At 44.3% G+C, this 27,530-nt stretch overlaps 1 protein-coding gene across 1 annotated transcript in view; it reads left to right on the forward strand.

Annotated features, from left to right (window-relative positions):
- The first annotated feature begins 4,483 nt into the window (after window positions 1-4,483).
- The window catches only part of gria1a (glutamate receptor, ionotropic, AMPA 1a), a 69,775-nt gene continuing 46,728 nt past the window's right edge, over window positions 4,484-27,530 (forward strand). Inside the window, 4 exon segments of the mRNA XM_047584751.1 lie at window positions 4,484-4,909; window positions 5,049-5,183; window positions 20,739-20,978; window positions 25,587-25,771. Coding sequence (XP_047440707.1) covers window positions 4,822-4,909; window positions 5,049-5,183; window positions 20,739-20,978; window positions 25,587-25,771 — 648 coding nt within the window. The 5' untranslated portion in view covers window positions 4,484-4,821.

Below are 27,530 nucleotides of genomic sequence, written 5' to 3' on the forward strand. Positions count from 1 at the left end.
CTGAAGAAATTGTTGGCTTTAGATTTATGTGTTTGTATTTGGACAAGCAAACATTTGATCTTCTTTGAAATTGTTTGTTCAGGTAGATGCTGCAAACACAAGAAAAATTGGGATTTATTCAACAAATAAAGTATGTCAAGAGGTAAACTATGGATGTGGAGAATGGAAGTAGCGAGCTCAGTGGTAGCGGGTATTGCCCCTTTATTGCAGACACATCGCACTGATGATTTGATTGATTAGACCATGCCATAAACCTTTTGAGACACTCCTCATTGTGTATTTGATCATTCTCAGGGATCATCATCCTGTTGAAGGTCCACTTCTCATTTCATCTTTCAGACAGATGGCCTCACATTACATTCAAGGACTCTTTGATAAGATGCTGAATTCATTGTTGAGTGACACGTTCTCCACCAAAGATGTCTCTGGCCTTTGCCAAACATGTCTATTGTTTCTCTTTGATTTGTCCGCCTAGAGCACATTACTCCAAAAAGCTGGGCCTTTGCCTTTGAGAACACAAAGGCAAAGGCCCAGCTTTTTGGCAAATTATAATTTTGCTCTAATGTTCTTTTTGGACAGATATTGCATTTTTTTTTTCTGGCACACCCGTGGAGGTCAGAGTTGTGGTATCTCTTTTTGATTATAGATCTGTGCTGTTAGACACCTACTACTAGAACAATGATTGCTGCAGTGATTTTGCAGGTCTGCGGACAGTTGTGAACACACTTGCAGTTGTTCGCATTCATTTTATTTTTATTTCCATCGTTCGGCCAGATTCAGAGCTCTTCAGATCTTGGCATGGTGACACGACATATCCATTAGCAAAGACAGATTCAAACTGGCACTCCCCAAGGAGGTTAATCTGAAACCCCTAATTCTAATTTTATGAATCTGAAGGTGATATTAATGTATGGGTGTACTTTATCTATTTGATTGATTTAACTGGTTCTCAGTTGTATCCGGTCTACGTACACCTCAAGGACAAAGGACACTCCTTTAAGGACATGAAAGCCCCCATTTTAGTCAGAAAAGACAGATGGTTTAAAGGTGGAGTAAAGGAAGCCGTCTACGTCAAATTGGAAAAACTTTCTCTGACAAGTGGGGGGGCAGACTGAGGTTTAATCTGCCATCAGTTCACAACACAGTCTTTAACATCTGTCCCCAAGAAGTTTCACCACCATTCACAACGTGTCTCTGACCCATTACGGCTCTTTAGAGTCCCATCGACTGAAAACAGGATGAAAAGAGTTTCCTTAAACTGTGTATCTGGTGGTTAACCCCAGCCATGCGGGTTTCTGATGAGCCACGCTCACAGATGTTCCTTTTTAAACCTCGTCAGTGGATCCATAGTGCTACGGAAATGTCTATGAAGTGTCAGTTTGGATTTGTGTTTATCACCTTTACCTGGAGACATTGTTTCAAAGAGGATCAGTTGTTGAAATGTGTTGGAAAAAGTCACCAATTCCCCATGGGAAAACTGTGAAAAAAAAAACAAAATACAATATTTCGTGTTACCATCTGGCCAAAAACTCCTTGGCACAAGAATATAGCACAAGAAACATGACACAATTTTAAGGCAGCAGTTGATTAAAGCTCATCCTGAACAACATATGGAGACAAAAAAAAGGCATAAAAAAAAAAGTACTTTGTTGAGCCAAAAGTTCATAGTTTGCCCTCCAGCATGATGATGTACACAGGTACTTGACAGCACAAGAGTAGTGGCTCAATTATTGCGTAACATGCTGAGAAGTTTTCCCTTTTTACCCACTCTGTACTCAAACTGGAGTGGAACCAGCAGATTTTGACGGATTGGCCTCATTATACTCTTCATGTAGATCTCTATAAAAAAAATAAAAAAAACTCTCACATTGTGAACAGTGCTGGTGTCATCTTTAGGAACGAGAAGACAGTGTATTTCCCTCTTTCAGTTAAGCAGAGTCTGTCTAAGGGTGATGATATTTTTATCCTAGAACAACAAGCAATTGCATCTGTGATTGTTATTCCTCTACTTAGCGCCGTAGAATATTTAGCCGCCGTTACTCGTGCTATTCTGAGGTCTGTTTGCATTCATCAGGATTTTTTTTTTTTTTTTTTTTTTTTTTTTTTTTTTAAAAAGACTGCATGGCACTCATTACACATGGGGCACTGCGGGCGAACGCGTGCACACAAAGCGCACAGAAATAAACACGGTTTATGGAACCGGTTGGAAAATATGCATAAATCAAATGTCTTTATGCACGCAGAGACTGAAATACCACAAGATCTGGCGGGGGGTGGGGTGAACCATTGTAATGAAAGTCTGGCCAGCCGTTTATGTTTGAGGTAACCTCTCATTATTTTGAACAAAGGTGAGGAAAATTCACCATTCTGCCTACGTCCTATATTCTGACATCCATCATTCATAAATTAGATAACCTTTTACTTCCCGCATTTCTATTTCTCAAGCGTGTAAAGCACAGCCGGAGGTAGTCAGTCACACATTTTTTTTCTTTTTTTCCCTCATAAGAAATGTTTTTGCTCAATTGGAAACACTAGAAATCTAATTCAGCGTAAGCTTCTAATCTTCTAAATTTCATTTTCTGGCATAAACGTGTTAGCGGAAGCCTCGGCGATATGGAAACAATGAGTGGATGAAGTCAACTTAAGAAAATACCCTCAACTTGTTGTGATAAATGAGCACGTGCATAATCCTAATTGTGTAAAAGGCAGGATTTAGCACTTCATTTTCCAAACAAGCGCCCGAGCATAGTTCGCTTTGCAGGCAATCTCATGTGTATATCACCAGTGCTGGTTAATTTTGCACTCTGCACAAAAGCGTGAGGGCATGCACCTCATGTCCAGGAAATAATTGGCTGTACGTGTCTGTAAATACATGGCTTAAATCACAACCCCCCCACCTCTATCAGCAGTTTGCCAGTCCTGCACTGTGTGAGAGGGGGTGGGTGGGACACACAAAATGAAAAAAAAAAAACTACTTCTGGCAAAATCAAGCTAATTTTTCTTAAGTGTATCTTCCTAGGCTACATTTCTACACTGAAAATGTACTTGTAATTTACACTATGTGTGCACAGCTCACAGCGACTACGAACACATTTCTCAGATGGCAGGCAAAGTGCACTAATCTCCATTTATTGTCTTTATTTTATAATTCTGTGCTACCAACCGAGCAAATAATGACTCATTTTGGTTTAAGGCCGCTAATTGTTCTCTGAGGAAGTCAAAAGTAGACTTGACAAGTGGGGAGAAATGGATTTATTTCATGTGTCTTCACCGTTTTATCCACTCTATTTATCCTCGTTTCATTTTTAATGGTTTATAAATCATGTAAATCACTAACAAGTACGTAGAGATAGAGCAGGAAACTAGATATCTTTATAATATTTAATATTTAAATTTTTACTAATGGCCAGAATTATAATTAAACTCAAAATGTTTGGCTGCTTGTTAACTTTTTTTCTCCATTGACCTCCATTTAATTTCGTCCTTTCCAGATGAAAGAAAGATAAAAATAATAGTGGGAAACTGGGGATGTGCACCGATCAGGCATAACATTATGACCGCTGAGAGGAGAAATAAATAACCTTGACCATCGTGTGACAACAGTTTTGCTGGAACACACAGCTCAAGGTGTTGACCTGGCCCCAAACAGATCAAATATCTGTGGGATGCACTGGAACACGCCTGATCAACAGAGGCTCCTCCCCTCAACCTACAGGACCCAAAGGCCCCCCCACTATCAACATCCTGTTGCCAGACAGCACAGGGCACCCTCAAAAGGCCCATGTCCATTCTCTGATGAGTCAGAGGAAAAGGGAGAGCTACGAGGTGGTCATATTGTTGTGGCTGATCGGTACATCTCAGCTAAAACCGTCTACATCAGCTTGATGGTTTTCGGTGTGAGAGTCAGATTTGTGATTTTGGAAAATCAGCTGAGAGAAAAAGTTCCAAATATGGATCCATAAAACTCCACCCCCGACCCCATTGTCTCCTTACACTTACACCTACACATTGAAATTTAAGAGTAGATATATTTTTATTTTTATTATTATTATTATTTCAGGATCAAAGTGACAGTAAACGTGTAAATGCGTCATATGGATACTTTTTGCAGTGGCAGTTGAAATGCACGGATCTCTATGAAAAGCTGTGCGTCTCTCCTGGGACCTGTGTGCGCGCACTGAAGGTGCACACTGCAAAAAAAAAAAAAAAAAAAAAAAAAACCTCATCCTGCGGGTCGTTAGTCAAGTAATGAGTGGGAAAGTGTCCATCTTATTTTTCAGAGGTGACATCTTCCTGTATAGGGTGAGATATTGCCACTTGCTTCCATGTGCAAAACGGACCTTTTTGGTCCATATGTTATTTTCCCCATGCGAGTATTGTGCTCTACACACGTTTCTTCATTTGACACTAGTTTCTCTTTCAAGAGACGAAATTTTCCCCTTAAGAGTAGAAACAAGTGAAGTGATTGCACCGCATTTTCCGTGGGAAGGGGTTTGGGAAATCGACGCTGAGACGCAACAGCTTTTTAAGACTGGCTTATTTTTTGCAGTGCGGCCAGTGCTGAAGTCATTCTCCGTCTCATACAGCAGCAACCGGGGACAGGGGAGCATCGGCAGAGAGAGGGAAGCGAAGAGAGAGAAAGGTGCCTCCTTCTCGCCATTGCGATAATTGTCTCGCTGTTGAATCGATGTCGGTGCAAACGCGGCTCTAACGGGAGGCGGCGACGGGAGCGACGGAGAAGCCGGGGATTTAACTTCACACACGGACAAAACATATGCTTGGATTTCGGTTCTCTTCCCCTTCGCCAATGCAAAAGGAAATATGCAGCGAAGCCTCACCATCCTCTACACCAGTTTACTGGGGATGTGCTTGGGTTCAAGCTCAAGTTTTCCAAGTAACATCAATATAGGTGAGCATGGCGCACAGATCTTTTGTCTTAGCACCGACACCTTTAATTCAACTTTAGCTTTTTTTTCCTAGTTGCGCGTTTCTCCTCTTTCCAGTACAATGTGCCTATCATTAACTCCTGATTCTTTGCTGCTCAACAGGAGGATTGTTCCCAACCGAATCGCACGAATATGAGGTTTTTCGGTTCGCGCTCTCACACCACCAGGACATCCCCAAACTGGTGCCGCAGGTGGATATGGTCAAAATGGGGAACAGCTTCTCCATGACATATGCCTGTAAGTGTTACCCCTCTGGAAACAGATCACGCTCGCTGGAATGCGCCCTGTTCTGTCTGCTCCCCTACCTTTCAATCTGTTGATCGACTTCGTAAAGAGCGCTTAGAACTCCAAGGGTAAAGGTAAAAGGCTGTAAACGCACACGTTTGTAGGCCTGCTGCAAAGCGTGTGTTAGTAGGTTTATCTTATTAACTGTTGCGTGGGACTGCGAAGGACTTATTTTCCTCTGCATGATTGCAGCGTGATTTGCGCTCCGAGGAAACCACGGGGGCTTAAAACCAACCTCTGCAGCAGCAGTGGTGGAAATCCTACCGTCATATAACGTGAGGTTTTGTAAATGTATGAATTTTAAAAGGGAATCAGTGCTCACAGCGCGCCTTCCCTTCTTCATAACGACGTGGAAAACAAAGAAGCGCAGCGCAGGCGATGCGAACAAAGAGGGAAAAGAAAAACGAATCAAAACGCATTTCTAATTAGCCACCGACCATAAATCCGATTATCTTTTCCTGGCAGAACACGCCATTAAACCCCTCACCGAAAACCTTTACTACGACTACGCACACATGCATGCACAAAATAAATGTTTCAACTTTTAGGACTTCAGCCTGCTCTTTCAAATATTTCATGAATATGAATGCACAGCAGACAGACCTGAGGTTATCTTTAATAATTCATCTCCTCATTTGAAGTGAGGATAATATCATGTTGGCAACGCCATGCAAGATTTATGGTCAACATGGACATTTAAAACTCCTGCTTAGTGGGTCCTTGTCCAGGCGCCGATGATCCCAATCTCCCGTGGGTGAAAATGTGTGTCATTGTGCCAGCCAAACAACAGTCCCATGCCTGGGGTTGACGAAAGGAAACGTCACTCTAAACCGTTTCTTCTTTTCTTAACCATGCACTTATCCATCCTTTGTATGCTGAAAGGATCCTGTCGCCCTTCAGGCTTTTTTTCAGCCGCGTTCCTCCTCACTGAAACCCCGGGCTCCTCCGAATTCGCCTGTGGCTCAGTCATGTTCGCTGTAGTGAAGTCGCACGCTTCCAGGAGGTACCCTTTGTGACAACTGTGTCTGCCTTTGTCTCTGCCAGGTGTGTGACGCTGCCTCAGTGACAGACATTTGATTGCTACTTTCAGACATCGCTTGGTGCGTTTCCCACTTTGAAACCTCCCTACAATTTCCATCTCCGCTGGCGTGCACAAAGTCCCCGGTATAAACAAAGAAGGAGAGGGTGCAGTTTTACGGAGGCGCATAATACGAGCTATAATGGCGTTCTGACTCAGAGTTTTAATGTAATGTGTTTGTAGCAGTTCTTATGAGATTCAGTTATGAGCCCAGAATTGAATTGGAGATAAAGCATTACGCGCAACAGCACTCACGTAGATTTATAGATACTCCGTGTTGGCTGCTGCTGAATGTTCACACTACCAATAAAATCAAATGCACCTTTATCCGTGCAGAAATGTGTATCGTTGCTGTCTCTCGGATGACGCACTTTGTGAAGTCACATCCTATCTGGAGACGTCTTCAAAAAATACGACCCAGGCTGTGGAAAATATTCGAAAACCTGTGAAGTCCCCAGAGCGGCCGACACCTCAACCATCACCCACCCGAGCCCTCAGCCATTTAGGCCGGAGAGCCGGCAAGAGCTGTGTAATGAAATGTAAACACACCGAGATGCCCTCATTACCGAGGCTGTCCCCTGCTCGGAAAGGGAGTGTGATGAGAATATGAGGGGCAGGCTGTCGGTGAATGTTTGCAGGGATTTCTCTAGTGGATCTAACATGGAGCCCATATCAGCAGCAAGGTGGGTGGCAGTGGTGCTGGTGGTGGTAGTAGTGGTGGTGCATTAATATCCTCGTCCCAGCGTGCAGCAGCGGAGAGGCAGCAGCACATATAGTACAATCTTGGACCAGAACTCAAATGGCTAGCACGGCATGCTTTCTTTTAACTGCTTGTTTTTCCTGTCTTATCTGGTAGACTATTAATATTATTTTTTAAAAAGCCATTTAATAAGCGTAAAAGTAGATTTTTTTATCGTCCGTGATCCAAAAAGTTTCCAGGTAGCAGTTTTGAAAATGGCTCCATCCTATGCTCAGGTTTTAACTAGATGCATTCACTGTCAGCTGCACAGATTTTCCCTCGTGTGCTCCTTTATCCAGTCACCGTTCCCGTGTGTGCAGGTTTGACATCTTTTTTTTTCTTTTTTTTTTTAATCCTCCCCACTCTCGTGTCACGCACATCACCGTGGTCCGACGGTGAGCTACAAGCGTGTCAGAAAGATTCACCGCGCGGGGAGATGACGAAAATGAAAATGACACCTCGTCCTGCTGTGTGTCACTTGTTCTAAAAGAATATTTGGATGTGGAGGCTATGGAGATGTGTTTGTGAGGGCGAAAAGAAAAAAAAGAAAAAAAAAAAAGAAGAAGAACCAAGGCCCCAGGGTTTCTTGTGTATAATGAGTCAGATGAGTGTAGCAGCCTGTTCCTGGATTTCGGTTTTCATATTTTCATATGCCTGTCTGCGTCTGGGCGACCTTTCCTTTCTGCCGTGTGTGTAGGAGGTCTTGAGTGAGCGACGGGTCACCTCTGCAAGTGTGTGCGCGAGTGTGGGAACGTGCCCGGGGCTCTCGGGGGTCCACGAGTGTGAAAAGCAGCAGTGTGAATGGGCCCTTGTGCTGGGGGATGAATGGAGCTCCGGATGAGGGTGATACTCATCAGCTGGCTCTTGTGACCAGCCACTTCCTCCAGGAGCAAGTCCTCCCGCAACACACACACACACACACACACACACACACACACACACACACACACACACATGCACTCTCTTGGTGGCACCTGCCTAAAGGGCGGCAGAATAGGGAAGGGTGACTCGGGGGCATGTTGGTGAAGTGGGGCAAAGGTAAAATGAGAAATGAGGACAAGCATAATAGATAAAAACAATGAATAGTTGATGGCAAAGTGATTCATTGTATTTCCCTGCTGGGAAGTCGCCACGATTACGAAAACCAAGCAAAGCATTGTCGACTAGTGGGACAATTAGCATTTTATGCCAGGGACCCTGGCTCCTCTTCTATATGTGCTTGTGTTTTCATATCAAGTGCTTCCTGAACTGGTTAATTTTACACGTTTCCACCGTTTAAAAATAGCTGGCAGGAATGTTATGTATACAAGAGCAATATTAGTCACTGTTCCCCTTCAGTTGGATATCACATTACCATAATCTGCCATTGACTTGGTGTATATTACGGACGTCACTGATTCACCAGCGTCATGTCAAAGCCCCTGCAGGCTCACGACTATATCATCTTCCCTTCTCTTTGATGTCCTACGTGTGCCTTAGATTTAAGCTTTGGCTATTTTTGGTGGTTGAAAGAAAAAGGAAAATAGAAAAAAAAAGAAATCAGTGTGCAGAATACTGCACCCAGCAAAAAGTGTATCCTAACCAGATGTGCGTTCAGCTCGGCGAATCACTAGCCCGCGTTTGATTTTGTGTCCGGTCCAGCCATCCCGATAATAAACCTTTCATTAAGACTAATTAGTGTTCATGGGAAAGACGATTTGTGTTGTCACTGCTCTGATGTGGGCTGCAGTATTTCTCCGGCTCTCTGAGGGTCAGTTAAAGAGGACTGGAAGAGGATCCAGGAGGCAGCGATGATCAATGAACCGAGCGAGCCGATCGATAGAGTGGGGCTGGGGGCGGGGGCCGGCGTGCTCTTCCCTGTGGGACGACAGATATGAATTACTGTCGGGTGATGGGATGTTTGTGGGTCTATGTCAAAGAGTGAGGGTACAGGTAGAGGTCAAGTCCAGGGGTGGTCGAACGCTGGTGGTAAATCAAGTTATGCATTGTTATTAATAGACTGTTATACAATTGAGCACCACTATAAGTTGCGTGTAAACATTATTTATATCCTAACATGCTGTGCGGTGTATTTATTGGTCATACTTGAAAGGTGTATGGCTGCAGTCATATTTGCCGTTTTACATGCCCTGCATGTTCCAAAGCAACTGGATGAGATGTCACAGTGGTGATGTGGATAATCAGGAGACACCGAGCACAGCAACACTGCACTTTGTGGTTTGGACATCCTCAAAAAGAGAAACATTGGGACAGAAAGATGGATTCAGTTCGGCACACGTGTCGATGACTTCTTTCCTCGTAATCCAAGCGAAATGTTTCACATTCTGAGTCCCTGTTTTAAATTTGACAGTGCATAGATTTGAAGCCATCTTTCAGGAGCCTATGATGGAATTATTTTACCCGCCTTTAGAGACCAGATGCCTCACATTTTCCGAAACTCTTACTGCCACCCATCCCATTCTTGTGAAATTGGGGAACGGCTGGAGGGAGTGTATTGAAATTTGGCCCAAACTTTTACTTTGACACAAAGATGAGGGGATGGGAATTTGATGATGAAAGGCTACTGTGACATTACAAATGCCAACATTTGAGTCTTCACACACAAGTATGGAAACTGAAATTTGACTGGCTACTACTGAGTTGTAGGATAAGACTGTTCCTACTGAAGTCCTTTAAATATCTCACAGACCCCTTTGGGAATCCTGCACCCCCACCTCATGTTAGGATGCAGTGTCATACATACCCCTAGCTCCCGAAAACCCTTGTTTCTTTGCTGTCTGTGAAGTATCCTTTAACCTCCTGAGACGCAAACATTTGTTTGACATGCATATTAATTTCATTAAAGTCAGATTAACATCTTTAGGTAGTGGGATTAGTAGGACCTGCAAAGTATATATATATATAAAAATACATCATCTTTCAACTGTAAGAAAATAAATTATGTGGACAAAGGGATTATTTCATTGTATATTCCAATTTAAGTCACCAATGTGTACCAAAAATTGTAAACTATGAAATCCCAATGTCCTCAAATGAGTACTTGCCAGTTTGTTAAATTTTCATGTCATATCAAACTAGAAAAGTTAAAAAGCATAAACAAACAAGTGTATTGACCCTTTGCTACCAGTATATGGCAAACAAAACTGTCTCCTTATGAGGACAGCAGGTCTAAATGAAGCAGAATAAGCTGCTACAAACCTAAAACATAATGTCCCCATATGAGGACGCTGGGTCTCAGGAGGTTAACAAAAAAAAACAGTTGCCTTAATGTTATGTTTTTCCCTCGTCCCATAGCACTTACTTGGCTCGTCAGTGCAGATTAAACACACTGAGGAACTCTTTAATCCCTCAGTCTGTCAATATGTTGAATCAGTCGGGGTCTTAAGGGTGAGACCAGGATACTGAATAATTTTGCGGGGACATGGAGTCATTGCAGCCACTTCGATGTTTGTATACCACGTCACACGTCTGAGGTTATATTTTGTCCATTGTCTGATATCTCTGTATGATGTTTGTCTCGTGTCATATTATGAGAAACAAGTGTCTTGGATGCGAGACAAATTCCAGGAGGAATTCTGATTAATAAAGTCATCGATCAGCCAATCAGTGACAGTCCGACTGGCAAACAGCGAAGAGCGCGATGCTGCTTTGTGAATTTCCACGGTCACACACTTGCGCGCACGCACAATAGCTAACATGAGACAGAGCCCGAGCAGATGCATTTAATGTATTATTCAATGCAGCACATCCAAAGCTATCGCTCCACGGAGTTATAAGCATAAATATGTAATAATAATAACCCGGGCAGAAAAAAGAGAATGGAGCTGACTCTGTTAGGCGCTGCAATGATTAAAAATACTCAGCTTTCCATAAGATCTGCTGTCTGGAGAAAGTAAAAAAGATATTACTCTCTACAAGACACCCTTTTTTTTTCTCCTTGTTTGTCTTTCCGTACAGCCCTTTTGCTCCCCTCTTTCTCACCTCCGGTGACAAACAACACTCCAGAACGAAGCGTTTCAGTTGGGGTGAAAGCATTAAGTGGAAGAGGATGAGGGGAAGGGGGGAAGGGGGTAAGGGTGCAGGGGGGGGCGGGTGGTTTGAGCAGCAATTTCAGGCCTGGTGGCTAGTGTCAGTGAAGCTCTGGGGTGTTGTATTTTATTGTGTAGCTATTGTGTCAGTCAGTGAGGTACATCTGTGATGACTGACTTCCACGACGCGCGCACGTTCAGAGGGATTACTGGCTGTTCAATACGTTATTGAGAAAGGCGGACGGGTAGCAGGTCACCGCTCCCTCCTGACGGTTTGAGACGTGACAGTTATTTGTGAAGCAGAAAGCAAAGAGAATGGCGGCAGGAAAAATAAAAAATAAAAGAGAAGAGAAGAAACCGATGGAAGTTCTCTTGGGCAAGAGTCTGGCAGGTGCTGGTTTGATGAATGAGATGGTTTGGATTTTCTTTTTTTTTTTTTTGCTCCAGAGCACCAGGGATAGGGAATGGCCCATAGCAATCAATGTAGATCAGCTAAAACTGCTCCCCGAGCAGCAGAGTGATTGAACATGAAGCAGGAGGGTGATAGAGATTGTCTGTGTGTGTTTTTGTGTTGCTTTGCTGAAGAAAATCGGCGAGGAAGGAAGAGAGAAATGGTTGGGAAAGACAAAATAAGCAACCCATCATCTAAACCCTTTAAACCGGTTAATCCACTGGTCGCTCGGTCTCTTCAGGTTTGGGAATTTGGTTTGGAAAGCAAAAACACGCAAACACACTGCTGAAGACTTTGTCCACTCTGTTTCCATTTGTTCTGCGTGTTGTCTTTCTAAGCCCGCTCCAAATCCCCCTCCCTGCATTCATACAAGCTCACCAAGTATTTAAACCGAGCCTGCCGTCTCTGGAGGTAGCGGCAGCTGTGACGTGGAGGTCTGAGCTGAGACGCGTGGGGGCCGGCAATTAGGCGACAGCGCGTTCGCCTGATGAGGATGAGGATTTGTGCGCTTGCGGGGTGGAGGGACGAGCGCCTGATGGTGGCAGCTGTCATGTTCTTCGCGGCAAAGACAGTGGCGGAGTCCCTCTTTCGTCGTGCGGTACACCTCGAGAGCTTCTGTGTACTTTAATGAGGAACAAAGCCTACAAGCATATTAAACAGTGAGACGCGGCGCAAACTGCTCTAACGGTGACAGCACGAGCAGATGCTCGCGTTGCTAAATGACTGACTTTACCCTGACACCGGACCCACAACAGTTGCTGACAGTCAGGTGAAACAAGCAGGAGAACTAACAAAACATTAAAAAATAAATAGCCTGGGAGTAGGGATGCAAAGTGGTATAACTAGCAACACAGATCCATGCCTTAGCGTTAGCCTTAGCTGTTGTTTTATACCTTTTGGTAACACTGGAAGTAGCAAAGCTTTACCAAAACATCAATAATTGAGAAAATCAGATTGGTCGCTATGTGAGCCGGCTACGTATTTCTCATTCCTGACTGGGAGTTCTTGCAATGCTGTTGTTGATATTTAGTTGATGACGTGCTCTGTCAGGGACAACATTGACACAAAATGTTGACAAGACACAAAACCACTGACAGAAGAAGTAAATAACATTCAGTGTGACAATACAATGTTCTGCTGGGAAACTTTTGGACCTGGCATTCGTGTGGATGTTGATTAGACATGTGCCACCTGCCTAAACCTGACCAGTCACCCCCTCCCCATAGTGATGACACTCCTGACTCACTCACACACACACACACACACACACACACACACACAAAAAAAAAACTGTTGGAACAACTCAAAAAAACATGAAAAACAGCACGAGGTGTTGACCTGGACTCCAGATTCTCTAGACTGATCAAGTATCTTTGGGATGATCCACAGAGGCCCCTCCCCTTAACCCATAGGACCCAAAGACGCCCCCACTAACAGCACAAAGCTGTCACCACAGGACACCCTCAGAAGACCCATGCCCACTCTCTGATGAGTCACAACTGTTTAGGAGGAACAAGGGAGACCTACACAATATTAATAAGGTGGTCATAATGTTATGTCTGATCATGTATGTCACTAAAAAGAACCAGATTCCCCGTCAGCCCAGTTTTTTGGACCGTCATTTACCTCTTACAGTTCTTTTTAAAAAAAAAAATTATAATTAACTGACTAATAACAATAACAACAGTCCCTGGCAGCATTCAGGACTTTTGTTCAGGCCTACAACGAACGCTTTTATTTCCCAGCGGCCCGGCTGGAATTCATTGAAGGCACTTTTTAATTCATACAAAGGTTCCTAATGAATTAGCATGCAGGCTATGTGTTGGCTCTTCTGGCCCCACACATCCGCCTCCATCACTTGTTCTGTCAGAGAAATGAAAGCGCGTGAGCGGGGGCCCGTCCCTCTGCACCTGTCGACACTGATACACAGATGGGGAGATAATTGAGAGGGGATGATTGTTAAGGAGATAATTGGAGTTTCCATACCCCCTGACAGGAGCTGGTCTGGGCTCCTGTTTCTGACCCGTTGCCCAGGTAAGCATTTATTCTGCGGGCGGCGTGGCTCCGCGGCAAACCAGATTGGAAGCGTGGTGGGAAACAGTGAGGAGTGGAGACAATGGCTTAGCGTGAGAGGGTTAGAGAGTGAGACACAGGAGCAGAGGGATAGAGAGATATTTGGAGCTGAGGGGAGTGATCTCACACCCTCGATTACCCATTTAATGAGGCGATGCGGTGCCATTGTTTTATTACTTGGAGGGAAAAAAAGGAGAGATCTAGATTTCGCTGTGTGGTCCCTGTGTTTCCCACTGCTAGGCTGGCATCTGTTCTCTTTGTTCGCAGCGCTCCCCCTATCATCTCCTCTCGCAGCGCTAATGTGTCTGTTTCTTCGCCTTCTGTCGCCTACATTTTCGAGACTCACTTTGCTTTTTTGGCTCGTGCTCATTAACCTCCCATTACCCCCCCCTTTCAACTCACGCAATCTCTCCCGAGCATCCGACGCTGCCCGGTTGACAATCTAAGACCTGTTCGGCCGCTCAGCTGCTCTGATCGGTGCTATTTCGTGGAGGCTCGAGAGTCCAGTGTCTTCTTCATCATTCTCATTTCTACGTTTCCCCCCCACCTACCACTTGCTCTCCTCTCTCCTTTCTTCTCCCCCTCTTTTTGTGCCACTCGACAGGAAACAACGGCGACATAAACACAGTTTTATTGCTCCTGCACGGGCAGTAAATCTCACTTGAGCTTGAGAAGCTAAAGCTGTTTATCCCGGGGAACAGCGAGCGCACCTCTCCGGAGCGCACCACTCCATGGGGCATATGGGTACTCCAGAGAAATGGGAAGGCAGTGAGGCAAATCTCAGCCCACCCCCCCCTCCTCCTCCTAAAACCTCTAAAGTCCTGTTTTGCTTCTCTTGACGTGATGTCTGCATTCGCTCGCCGGAATATGCACGGATGAAACAATCCCCTTCCAGTCCACTTACACATTTCCACTTGACGTATTGTCGTGGCATGAATCATTTTCTCCAGAACAGATTTATTTTTACTTTTATTTTTTTTATTTTTTGCCGGAGATCCCAGAGAGAACCTCTCTTGTGGTAAAAAAAAAAAAAAGCCCTCCCACTCAGTCATGTCTTGAGACTTTTCATGCAGATTCTGGTCGGTGCTGCGTTGCGGTCCCTTAGGCCGCTGTCTTCTGAACAGAAGGAGATTGATTGCGCTGTGTGAGTCACGCTGTGTTGGAGGGCTCACGGAGTAGGCCACCCCCGCCCTTCACCTGAGGGATTCTTCACAATAGCAAGCTGTGTAAGGTGCTGTCTTGTCAAAACCACAAAGACTTTTTTTTTTTTTTTTTGGCATTATTGAGAAAGTTGCTGAGGTGGAGGCGAAGGTGGAGGTGGGCGTACGGAGTGCGTGAGGGAAGGCTGGATGCTTTTACGCGTGCGTGAGTGAACTGGTTATTGACTTTTGCTTTTGCTCAGCCTTTCATTAACGCAGCTGATTAGCTCTGTGGAAGACGGATGGGGCGGCGGGGACCACAGGGACCACAGCATGCTCTGTGTTTTTTATTGCGCACATTATATGACAGTTATCAGCCACGGGTGGCTGAGTGGAGCGTAACGGCGTGCGTCTTCCAGTGTCTGGTGTCAGATGTGTTTATCTCCCCTCAAAGTGCTCTGCGGTTGATTGAGTGACCCTTCACCCTTGCGGAGGTGGGATACATTACGTGTTGATGTGACAGCAGCCGCCCCGCCACTCCCGCCTCTATCGTCTTTCAAGATGGATTAAACTAAACGCAGACAGCATAGATTAGCACACCTTACGATTAGCAGTCTTATGAACTGTAAGCCAATGAAAATTAATATTTTTTTTCCTTTTATTTGTATGTGTGGTTATGTTGGAGGTTACTCTTAAGGCTTTATTATTAGATCTTACCACAAAGAGATAGCTGGTGCTCTAACCCTTGTTGGCTCATACCTGTAATAGCTATTTCTATCATCTGCATGGATTGTTTTGCAGCACATGGAGGGAATTTTTGTTGCAGATATGTGACAAAAGCCAATGAAACATCTCACATTACTTTTACCTTGTAAAAGCATTATAAAGTTAGTGAGTGCAGCGGTTAAGAACGTAAGGAAGATGAAAGTTTCTTGTTGCACAGTAGACGTGGGACACTTAATTAAAGTTAATTAGCTCAATAGAAAGTTTATCACTGGTGATTAGCGCTAAAGAGAAATCTGAGGTACATAGTCGTGCATTTTATGGCTGGGTCATAAAAAAAAATGAATTAAGATCTTAAGCTGTTTTTTAGGCTGAATGGCTAGACACAATATATACAGCCTGACATTTTCTACGAAGTGGATTCAAGCGCTTTTATAAAACAGAAAACAAAGTGAAGTCTGTCCCTGTCTGAACATATGCAGCCTTGTATGAGAAATTACAAGAAATAGCAGATAATAAATAAACATAGGCCTATACCCGGTGTTTCCCATAGCCTAAGAATTCACCTGTGGGGGTGGATGGCACAGTGTGTGACCGATGTGCACACAGAGACTTATGGCGATTAGAAGGGGAAAGGGTAACCCATCTTATATTCCATAGCCACACTTTACCCGTGTTCCTAAATGTGTTCTCACTTGCAGGCTGCATCTGCATGCAGACGCGAACACAGGGTACGAGCTGGGGAAGATGTGAGCACGGCGTGGCTCGGTGGTGGGGGGAAAAAAAAGTGAAACTGATTTCACTTTACGAGGGTTGCAGCTCATTTGCAAAACACCTTTCGCTGGAAACACGTAAAAAACGCTGCTGTACTTTATCGAAATTTCATAAATGCCGCTTTTATTTTACCAAAACCCGGAGCTAGCGATTAATATAAATGTTGGAATCTTTCTACGCTGCCGTTTTTTAAAAAGTCGATGAAACACCCAGCAGTAGTGCTTGTGTTTGATTAGGATAAGTGAATATTTTTACGTATTCTGGATTCAGGAGTAGTCAGTGTACCACCAAAATATGCACAAGCTACCCTCAGAATATAGTAATATTTCAGTCTTGTCTTCTCTACTGACAGACTCTGACATTGCCACTAGCTTGGTTAAAGAACCATCAATGCTTTTGTCTCTATTACATCAGGATGTTTCAAGTATCTTATTTTATTGGGGACAATTGGTTGGAAAAAAAAAACAGCTTTACCTTGTTGTCATATTGAGCTGTGCTAGACGGTGACGTTTTGTCAATTAAATTAATTAAGTGAAAAATCTATAACATGTAGATTAGAGTGAAAATAAACTTTAGCTCCAACCTTTTAATGGTCTTTGGTTTTTTAATAACCCTTATTGAGTTCCAGTCCATCCATCCAATGTCACCTTTACTCCACAATGTTAAAAACCTCCGTGTAGCTGTGGGCTTGAGGCTCACTGTATGAAGTTGGTGTGCGACTCTGGGAACCAATCTAGAGAGGTTATGCTGAGGTTGTGGATTTGGAAGCTCACCGTTCACGCTCTTTCTCCTGTGATGTCCAGCCATGTTTTTCTACCTTCGGAAAACCGATTTCTGTGGAGACTCACACAGAATAACACGCAGATTAGAGGACCGTATACGGTAGATCAGTGGATAAGATGAGCAGCTTCACCGGATGTCCTATTTTGCAGAGTCACCTGGCATGTCTTTCCTCAGTAGTGGGGCTCCATCATAAAAAAAAAAAAAAAAAAGATCTTTATGGATGGCTGAATAAGAACCGTCCAATCAGTGTGTCCCCTCCAGCTGAACCCGACTTCCTGCTGCTGTGAAATCCTCCTGTAATGTTTCACAGAATAATAACATGCAAGTCCCAGGGGAGGAAAATAGTAGAAAACTACGCGTTCCACGTGTGTGCGTGTGTTTGTGGAGGCTTTATCAAAATGTCTGTGTTTTTTTTTGTCATGTGGTCAAACCGACCGCTTGTATTGATTCTCTCAAACCTGGTCGTGTGAACCCCTAAAAATACATTAAGTGCGTGTTCTCGGCACAATTGAATTCAACTGCATTGATTTTTTATTTTTATTTATTTTTCGTCACGTCAGGCAAAGCAGAACTATTGAAACAAGAATCACACAAACACACACACACACCCACACAAAGGAGCAGCTCTGTATTGCAGCAGTCCTGTGCACAGGTTTGTAAGCAGCTCATGTGGCGCGAGCTGAAGGGCACCTTCACACCTTTGACTTAAATGTCTTTTTGCCGATAGATATCTGGAAAGTGAGGGCCTCCGTTTAAATGTATAAATATATAAACATCAGTTAAATGGACTCAGTAGGCTGCCAACAGTTCCTTGCTGAACATAAATTTGTAAAATGCTTTGTATTATTTAATCCCAATCTATCAGAAACGTTTAAGATCTTCTAGCCATCAAAGCTTAAAAAGATGCCCTTTGATATTTCAAAATGCTGCGTTTAGATTTCAAACTTAAACATTTATGGCCGGTGTAAAGGATGCGACGTCGCTAACACCTCCCTCCCCCTGGTAGCCCTCTCATCATCCGCAATTTCAGATGCTGGAGCAACTGTCACCAACATGCCCTCTTTGTGCAGCCGGCACAGACACGTCTGTCATTTGATATTTGGCTCATGCTAAGCTGAGGAACAGCTGCAGGGCACAGGAAACGGAGAACAGGGGAAGACGTGAGTTGTGTGAGTCGCTTCTGACAGCTCCTCCTGTTGTGAGTATCGTCCCCCCCCCCACACTCCCTCCCTTCAGGATCAGAGCCTTTCTCTCTCTCGTCTTTTTCCTGAGGCCCAAAACTCTACGGCCACAACAAATGCAAATCACCTCGTTGTTCATTCATAGGAAAAGTTTAGAAAGGGTGAAAATTTCCATTCAGGAGACAGTTTCAGGGAGCTTTCCTGCATCAGGATGCGTTTATCAAAGATTTGTGTTGCTGAGATTATTATGGTAATGGCAGTTCTCGTGAACTTTTAGTGAGAGGAAAGTTTAACTGCTCCGTTGTTAACGTTTAGGCAAATGCACGGTCGCATGGGCATCAATTAAAGATGTAGAAGCTACGGTTATTTTAGTAACCACTAACGGTGAGCGAAAGAAGTGATAATGACCTTTTAAATCAGCACCGCCGCAGTTTTACCTTTCAACGTGCATTAAAATCATGCAACATGCTGTATGGGTATCATCTCTTACTTCTTTTTTTTTTTTTGTAGATGAAAATGTGATGCAGAGGGGCTGTGCAGCAGTCCTTCCATTATTTCACAGTCAAGTCTGTAATTCCTTGAGGGGATGCCTAATTATGACAAAATGTCCAAACACTCGCAATTCCCACTCCGTCTTCCAAAAGTCCTTTAGCAGCTCTGAGCTACTGTAATCCCTGCCAGAGAAACAGGCTGTTGCCCGGGCAACCTCAGTCCTGCCGCCATGGCAGCTGCAACTGTGGCGAGGGGACATGGAGTGCCAGGGTGGACAGGTGTTGCCGGGGTCTTCAAGATCACTTTAGGTCTCTCAGCCGTGCCCCCAGTGTCGCCGCACATGTGGAGCAGCACTAACAAGCTGCTCGCGCACAAACGCTCGCGATATGCCGCGGCTCTTCGCTGCCGTCTGAACGGAGACCGCCGAGCTACGCTCGCGTTCCGTGTCATGCTCGCGTCGTATCAGAGGAGCGCGTGGTCGTCTGCCAGGTCTGAGCAGGAGGTCTTTGCCACATGGCTGCGTGTTTTTTTTTTTTTTTTTTTTTTCTCCTTTCTTTGTCAAACAAACATACTGCAGGTATGACAAATGAGTCATATTCAATGAAACATGGCAACCCGCTGTGGGGCAGGGTAATTGGACACTGCACAAAAAGTCAAACAAGCTCTCATTACCTTTTTTTCCGAGCTGGGAGGACACGGGCGAAATTGGTCCTAGAAAATTGTGAGGGGATATACTGTGTAATGTGTGGAAAGCAGCAGCTGAGAGAGTGTCCATTTACGAGCAAGTGCGTTCGCGGACCATGAAGCAAAGATAGTTCTGCGACTGAGTCGGTGTGGCGAGGCGCAAAATGTCTATTTCAGGGCTCGCTTTAAGTAGGGTGAGTCATCGGGCTTTTGGAGCACTAGAGGCTACATATGTGTGCGCGTGTTTCATGTGTGTGTGTGCACGTGCGCATGTGTTTTTATGTGTTTCTCCCTCGCTCTCCATTTCTCACTCCCCCTCTATCTCCGTCACGCACACGTGCCTGCCTGGAGGGTGCAGGTCTGTGGCAGGTTAGGCGTTTTGGGCGTGGGCCATCCTCTCTATGTCTTCCTCTGAGCTCCTAGCGGCGAGCTGGCCCTCGTGCGGGGACAGGCAGCGGCTTCAATCTGTTTGGTAAATACTGCGATAAGTAAGGCCCGCCCGTCGCCACAGCAGAAAATAGCCCAGGCCGGAGCGGCGAGAGCAAAGATAGCAGGCTGTGCTGGGAGCGTGGAGGGGATACACCTTCCAAAGAGAAGACTATGAATATAAATGAGCTGTTTTAAGATATTAGAGGGTGTGGAGGAAGGAAGAGTGACACAAAGACAATGAGAGAAAGAAAACTGGAGGGATGGAGGGACAAAAGCTGAGGAAAGGTGGAAAACCGCCTCCCGCTGCCAGTATAATGTCAGTGGAACCCTGGGGATGCATTGATTAACCTCTCTGCTCCTAATCTGCCTTCACCTCCTCCACCTCTCACTGCCGGGAAAACGCGCAGGCTGGCGGCGTACAAATGGACCAACAAACCAACTTTGCATAAACAAATCACAGAGTGCTCGATGGTGACTCAGTGGAAGTCTGACCCGTGATGGATACTTTGTCCTTAAATCCCGAGATGGTTTATTTGTGTACGTAGATGACCGCCGATTTCAGTTAAGTTTAGAATCGGTTTAGTCTGATGACTCTGTCTTTAATTAATCTGACTTTGTTACCTCAATTTTTACTCAATGAAACCGGACAGTTGATTATTGAAACATCAATTTCAGCTCCAGTTCATTACATCTGACTCTCCTAGGAGACTTAAAGGACGATTATTTCAAGTGAACACAGAATGTATGCAATAGACAAGACTGTGCAAGTAAATAAATCCAAAATGAAAATTCTAAAACCGCCAACACATTTTTATAATGCACACAATGGATTGAATTCGCATCCAGTAGCACCTGAGCCTTCACATTCAAAACTAATATTCTAACACCTCAAATAACCCCCTCTCCTTGTTTTTCCTGCTTCATCCGTTGCAGTTTGCTCCCAGTTCTCCAAAGGCGTGTACGCCATCATCGGCCTGTACGACCGGAAGACGGTGAACATGCTCATGTCCTTCTGCGGGGCGCTGCACGTGTGCTTCGTCACGCCGTCCTTCCCCATCGAGACGGCCAACCAGTTCGTCATCCAGCTGAGGCCCGAGCTCCAGGACGCTCTGGTGGGGGTCATCGACCACTACGGATGGACCAAGTTTGTCTACATGTACAGTTCTGACTCAGGTAGGAAGCCTGTTCCTCTTCTAAAGTAATTTCACATCAAACTGTGTGTTATATAAGCATCGGCATGTGGTTATAAAGTGATGGGACCTTGGAGTCTTGGGGTAGTTGGTTCGATTGGAGTGTACTTTTAAGTTACACTTGCTGTGATGGTTTGCAGTTAGCAACTGAAATAGACACTTATTTGAAATACAAAATAAACCTCATTCATCTTTCGACCCGGTGTACAAAATGACTGGATGAGTCCCATTTGCTCCAATTGGTCGGCACCAACGGGCAATGCAAACCTAAAAAAACTGTCCAATACACTTACAATGACCTGGATAACTGAAGCTCTTTGCAGACACCACATATGCATGTTGAGAGTCGAGAGCAAGAGACGTTGCAGGGAGGGAGGGATGTTGAAGTTAATTGTGCCCCCAAGAGCAGGATGAGTCATCGGCGTTTTTATATCTTTTATAGGAAATGACAAAACTCCAAAATACCATGAAAAATAGCTATAGAGCGATGAGTGATGCATAGTAAAAGACACATTGTTCAAACACACTCAAACATCAAATTAGATTTCGTGGGCACTTCAAACTTTCATCGCTGGTTGTCTTTCAAAAAGCAGCTCCACTCCACTGCATGCACAAGAAGACAGCCAGAGCCAGCACCAGTCATTAAACCGACTGCTATTTGTCGTCCTCATATTGCCATGGTGACAGCAGTGGGGTCAATCGTAGCCATTGTGCAGCACCGAGCAGCCATCTGAACATTTATTTTAGACCACAGTCTTTGTACTGACGGAGAACACAGAAAAGAAACACTGAGCTGCAACGACGAGCAGATAAATCAGACAATGGACCAAAAGATTAAGCTTTTCACTAAACACTCGTCAGCGGTAAACCCGCGTTGCCGCAGCCCCTTTGTCAGTGGTGTAGCGAAAAAAAAAACAGAAAGTGCAGTGGCGTTCGGATTTAAAGATTTTAATGACACTCCTGCGGAGGTGGATGAAAAATAAAGCGGCGTACCTGTCAGCCCCCTGCTTCATCCTCTTCCTCTCCTCTATACACAAACAGCTACATACTTTCCCCATAACGCCGTGCCATCTGTACCAGGTGTTGTAGGATTTGGAGCATGACCACAATGGGCGTGTTTTGTGTTTGCCCAAAAACATGCACACTTTCTATGTGTGCACTGTACATCGCATGTGTGATTTTTCGCAGATGCAGATTTGTTTTACGAGATCTTGCTTATGCGCGCCCGAGTTTTTGACTCGTGTGAGACAAATAAGCAGGTTTAGGTCGGCTTTAAAAGGCAGATGCCACCGTGTCACTTTGCGAAAAAACACTCTGTCAGGCAGTGGCAGTGGAGATTTCACAGTGCTCCCCGGAGCTGTTGATGGATGATGGCTGTATCGGCCGCACATGTCCCTCAGATCTTCTTCTTCTTCTGTGATCCCTTCATTATGTGCGCGCAAATTGCGTGCGCGCGCGTGCGTGTGTGTACGTCCGCGTGTGCGCAGGGTCAGCCCTTTGTGATTGAGTGGTGGGATGGAGCCAGTGGAATCCGTATCAGTACTCCTCTGTTGCCTGGATACTACGGCGCAGTCACCCTTTCTACGAGGTTATTTTAAGCCTTTAAGAAAAATCATACGGAGTTGTGAGGAATCTGCGCTGTATACTTGTGTGTGTGTATGTGTGTGCTTCCTCCAAATATGTTGGTAAAGTATCTTATTTGGGACACAGACAAAAGAAGTTTTTCAGTATCTTTCATTTCTATTCAAAAAAGTTTATATTAGCAGTGTATTTATTGTTGCATTTTAATCTGTTATCCAAAGTGGACATGGTGATGCAAATACATCATATGCATCATCACTTTCCTGCCATCTCGGTAGCTTTAATGTTTCCCCCATTTTCCCTATTAACATCTGTCTTGCTCTCTTACAGCGCGGCGTCTCCAAACAAATGTGCCTTTCATTTGTTATTTTTTATTTATTTTTTTATTTTCAAAAGCCAAGAATGGGAAAACAAATTTGATAGCCCATTAAACCTATCATAAACAATATTCAGGAAATGGATTCCCAAAGTGTTATTTTCTTCTCCCTCGATTGCCTGGTGCCCAGGTCTCTGCTTACTGCCTCCGGCCAGAAGGGTGCTTATGACAGCCAGATTCCATTATGATATTATTCTCTTCCAGCATGCCTTTGGAGGAGCATTTCTACCTTGGCTAGTTGCTCCTTGTCAGACTGGCTCTGATTTATAGGTATGTATTTTTTAAAAAAAACAAATAAAAAAAAAAAAACAGACTAGTGTATTCATGTAAACACAGTGATGCTAAAAAGAAGGGAAAAGAAAGGAGGCAGGGAAGGAATAAAATATAGATGAAAATTGCGGAGATATTGTAATAGCTCAGGCACAATGGTTGGTAACATTAAATTAAAATTGATTCAGGTCTTTTTGGAAAGCATCACAGTACAAAGCATGATTTGCACTAACCCTCAACAAGTTTCTTTGTTCTGGTCTGAATCAGTTGATGAGTTTGTAAATTTGAGGAGAATTCAGAGACAGACCCAAGCAAACCAAAACGCATCACTGCAAAACCAACATGAGAACAAATATAGGAGCATGTCCCTGTGTTCTGGAGCAGCGCGTTCATCCGTGAGCGGAACACTGCAATGCAATTTAATACGGAGCAGCAGCAGGGTTGGCATTTGCTCATAACCGTTGTAATTATTTGGGCAATATACCAGTCAAAACCGCACCAGCAGAATACTGAATCGGCTTTGAGGAAACATTCTGGAAATGCTGCACTGCTTCGCCAACTTCGCGATGGCGACGTGCTGCATTCAGGAACGGAACCACGGCTCCGTAGTTTGGTTGGATCGAGGTCAGATCACTTTCACTCCGGAGTTTGGAACAACATTGAGAAATCCCCCTGTCAAGAGGCGCGGTGTGGTTGTTTTGGTTTGTGCAATTTAATGTGTTGCCAGCTCACACAAACAAAACCAAGAGGTCAAAGTGTACTGCTGTTCTGATATAATGAGCTAAATGTTGCAGGTGGGAAAACACCGTCCAACACTCAGATTAATTTATCTTCACCTCTGTTGTATGCTCTCTAAGTATTACAGTCTAATGTAGAGCCAAGGTTAATACAAATAAATGAAAAATTAAATGAACATCCCTCCAGACTGCATGGCGCTGTCCGTGGTGCTGAAACCCTTTCCAACACTATCGCTCCCCTCCCAGTCAGTTGACCCACTGATCTTATGAACAAGCATGATTAATCTCCTTCCACAGCTACTGGTAAATCTGTCAGCACCAAGAACCACAATTATTCACTCGTGAGCAACAGTGACAAGAAATACCAAAGGAGCCATGCCTACATTCCCCGATGTAACTTTCCAGGAATGCTCTGCCAACCCCTTTGGATCATTTCCATTCGGCAGCCCCACATATTTCAGGTTGTCTAATTTATTTACATGCACTGTATTGTGGTCAGATACAAAGGTGAAACCCCATCCATCATTTTATTTCTTAACGACCTGTTTTCAAATAAGCTGCGTGAATTGCCCGGAGAGCAGCTGGTGTGCATTCTAATAAGGCCGAGCAATCACGCCTCAGACGCCGCGACCGCATTTCTCATTCTTCTATTTGTTGTCGTTTGTTATCGTCTGTGTTGCTGCTGCTGTCGCCGTTGTCGCGGCCGCGTGTCTGTGTGCGTTTGCTCTTAAAACGAACGTGTACACGATACGTGCGTTCGCGGTGGCTTAATGAGCGCAGCCCGCCGAAAGAAAATCAAATCCAGCTACAGCATGCATTAGTTTACATTTCTAAATTTTGTAATTGCTATAATTCATTTGGGTAATGGCTGCTGGTCTGCCGTGGGTGAAATTGCTTTATTTACTCCCTGGAATAACTGCGGCTTCCAGCTCGAGAGAAATCTGATTGGTCCACGCTGCTAGCAGCCAAGAAGCACAGCAGTGAGTCAGATTGTAAATCAGAGCTCAAGATCAATGTGTTCCCTAATCGCCTTTTATTTCCTGTCTTAGCATGAGCCCGTAGCTCATTGGCTCCTCTACCTGTTTCTCCATGATGCTCAAGTGCCTCAGCAGCGTATTGGTGACAGTATAATTGAGTAGCGGCCCGCTGTAATTGGTGCTGGGAGGACGTGGGGCTGGCTGTGAGCGTGTCGCCTCCGATGATGCACGGGCTGATTATTTGTTAGCATAAAAGTGGTGATTATTTAGCCCGGCGGTGTACGAACTGGAAAAGCACACCTGTACATGTCAGCGCGCTTGATGGACTGTCCCGCTCGTTACACTTTATCACCGAGACTGCGGGGGGAGATTCTGATGGATAAGCTTATCAGACGCGGTTTGGGTTCCTGCGCAGCTTCTGTTTGGTCCACAGGTTCTTTTAATTCATCTTTCAGTTCATAATGCAGCCACGCAAAGTCTGAGATTAACCTGCACATAATTCATGTCTCACGCCACCTAATAAGATTTAGACTCTCTCCCCGGTCGATGAATACCAGCGAGTCGTTCGTCATCTTTGCGGAACTTTTGACGCAAATTCCCAAGCGGTTGAAGTTTAAATTTAATCTTAACTTGCGTTCATCTCCCCCCAGGCCTGTCAGTGCTGCAGAAGGTTCTGGACACGGCCGCTGAGAGGAACTGGCAGGTGACCTCGGTCAACGTGGAGACCATGACAGAGGCCTCCTTCCTGAAGGTGTTCCAGGATTTGGACAAGAGGAAGGAGGGCCAGATCATCATCGACTGTGAGACTGAGAGGCTCACTGGCATTCTCAAGAAGGTAAAAACTGGCTTTTATGACGAAATTACATTATGCAATTATATTGCAACTTGTAGCGTAATCCCAGCTTAAAAAAAAAAAAAAATCATAATGTAAGTCAGCAGAAGGCACTTTAGGACACCTTTTCTGGTCTTACCCCAAACTACATGTATTTTAGACAGATATACTCTCTAAAATACATGACTCACCAGATCCATACACTGCTATACTGGGTGGGCCTCGAGGCCTTTCAGCTCTAACCCACCCCCAACTAAACAAACAGACAATATTGCATGGTCATTGCAAAAAAAACCCTCTGGAAAAATAAGGACGCCCATTCTTTTAAGACCTGGCTGGTAGAAGTGACTAACTTATTGCTTATCTGGAGAAGGTTTGAACCAGTATTTCTTTAACTTCTGCAGCCTTTAACAAAATCTGGCTCATTGTACGTGTAACTACAGACAGGCATTCAGGTCTCACTCAGTTAAGTTGACATTGTGGACACTTATTTTGCGGGGTGACGGTGGAGTTTACTTTTGCAGCTGTATTCGTGTCTTCGTTCAACAGAAAATCCGTAAATAAAATATTGAAAAAAAAACCTCATGACACAGTAAAATAATATATTTCTGCAAATGCTCCAAATGATCAAAAGTTTTATTTTGGACATAATTAACTTGAAAAATTAGGTGATCACATGAAAGAGGCAAAGCGGGGAAAGAGGGGACCCAGATGGGAAGTGGGGATTGGATGTTGGACGTTGGGTTGCTCTGACGTTGGATCTCCAGGAGCATCAAGGAAAGGAAAAGATAAAACAACGCGGCGTTGGCATTTGGAGCCAGCAGTTCTCCCGTGATAGGATCATCACTTACTCACCTCTGTACGGATGAAAGGAAAAGGCTTCACAATTGGTTGTTCGTCAGCCCCCTCCACCAAACAGAGACGGGCCAATCACAGCCTAGCGACCGTAACTAGGCACCGCGGGCCTGTCAAGCTCCGGGTTCCTCCACATGATTAAGCGGTGTATGTGGGAACACAAGGGTTTTTTTTTTGTCGTCTTGTTTTGTAACACATGAGCACATTCGCTCATTGGCCACAACATTAGGTACACCAGTGAAAACTAATGAATTCTTGTGTTTTGCCTCTAGTATTTAGCCTAGCTCTAGGACCGTAATGAAATGGTCAAAATAATTAAAACTTAAGAAAATAGAAGCTGAAACGCTCTGCTACAGAACTGCATCTTTGATTTATTTTACATTTTGTTGGATGTTGCCATTTTTCCTGATCTGTATGATCAGCACCATCTCATAAATGAAGCAATTAAGTTCACCTTTTACAGCGCTACCGTTTTAACACGACTCATCTTAAAATGTCAACAAGAGATGGCTTTTTTTTGACCTAATCGTGCAGCTGTCATTAATTATCACGCGCCATATAATCTGCAAAGAACTGGCTCAAAATGAGCTGAATGAGTGAGCCCATTATTTCAAGAGTTCCTTAAAATTAAATCCCCAAAAGGCAGAAAAAAAATGTGAAGGTTTTATTTGTTTTTCTTGTTGGTGTCACTTGATTTTTCAGTCACGTTGTTTTATTTATGTATTTTTTTTTTATTCCTGTTTCGCTGCATTGTTTAAAAGGAAAAAAAAGCATACACTCATGCCCTGATGATCCCAACACACACTCACATGCACTCACACATCTATACGCTCGGGCTGTAGCTGCTGTCTGTGAACGTTATTGATGGCCCGGTGTCTACAGTTAAGGTTATTGCATCGGTTCTCAC

Source organism: Mugil cephalus, chromosome 5 (genome assembly GCF_022458985.1).
Source record: "Mugil cephalus isolate CIBA_MC_2020 chromosome 5, CIBA_Mcephalus_1.1, whole genome shotgun sequence".
NCBI lineage: Eukaryota > Metazoa > Chordata > Actinopteri > Mugiliformes > Mugilidae > Mugil > Mugil cephalus.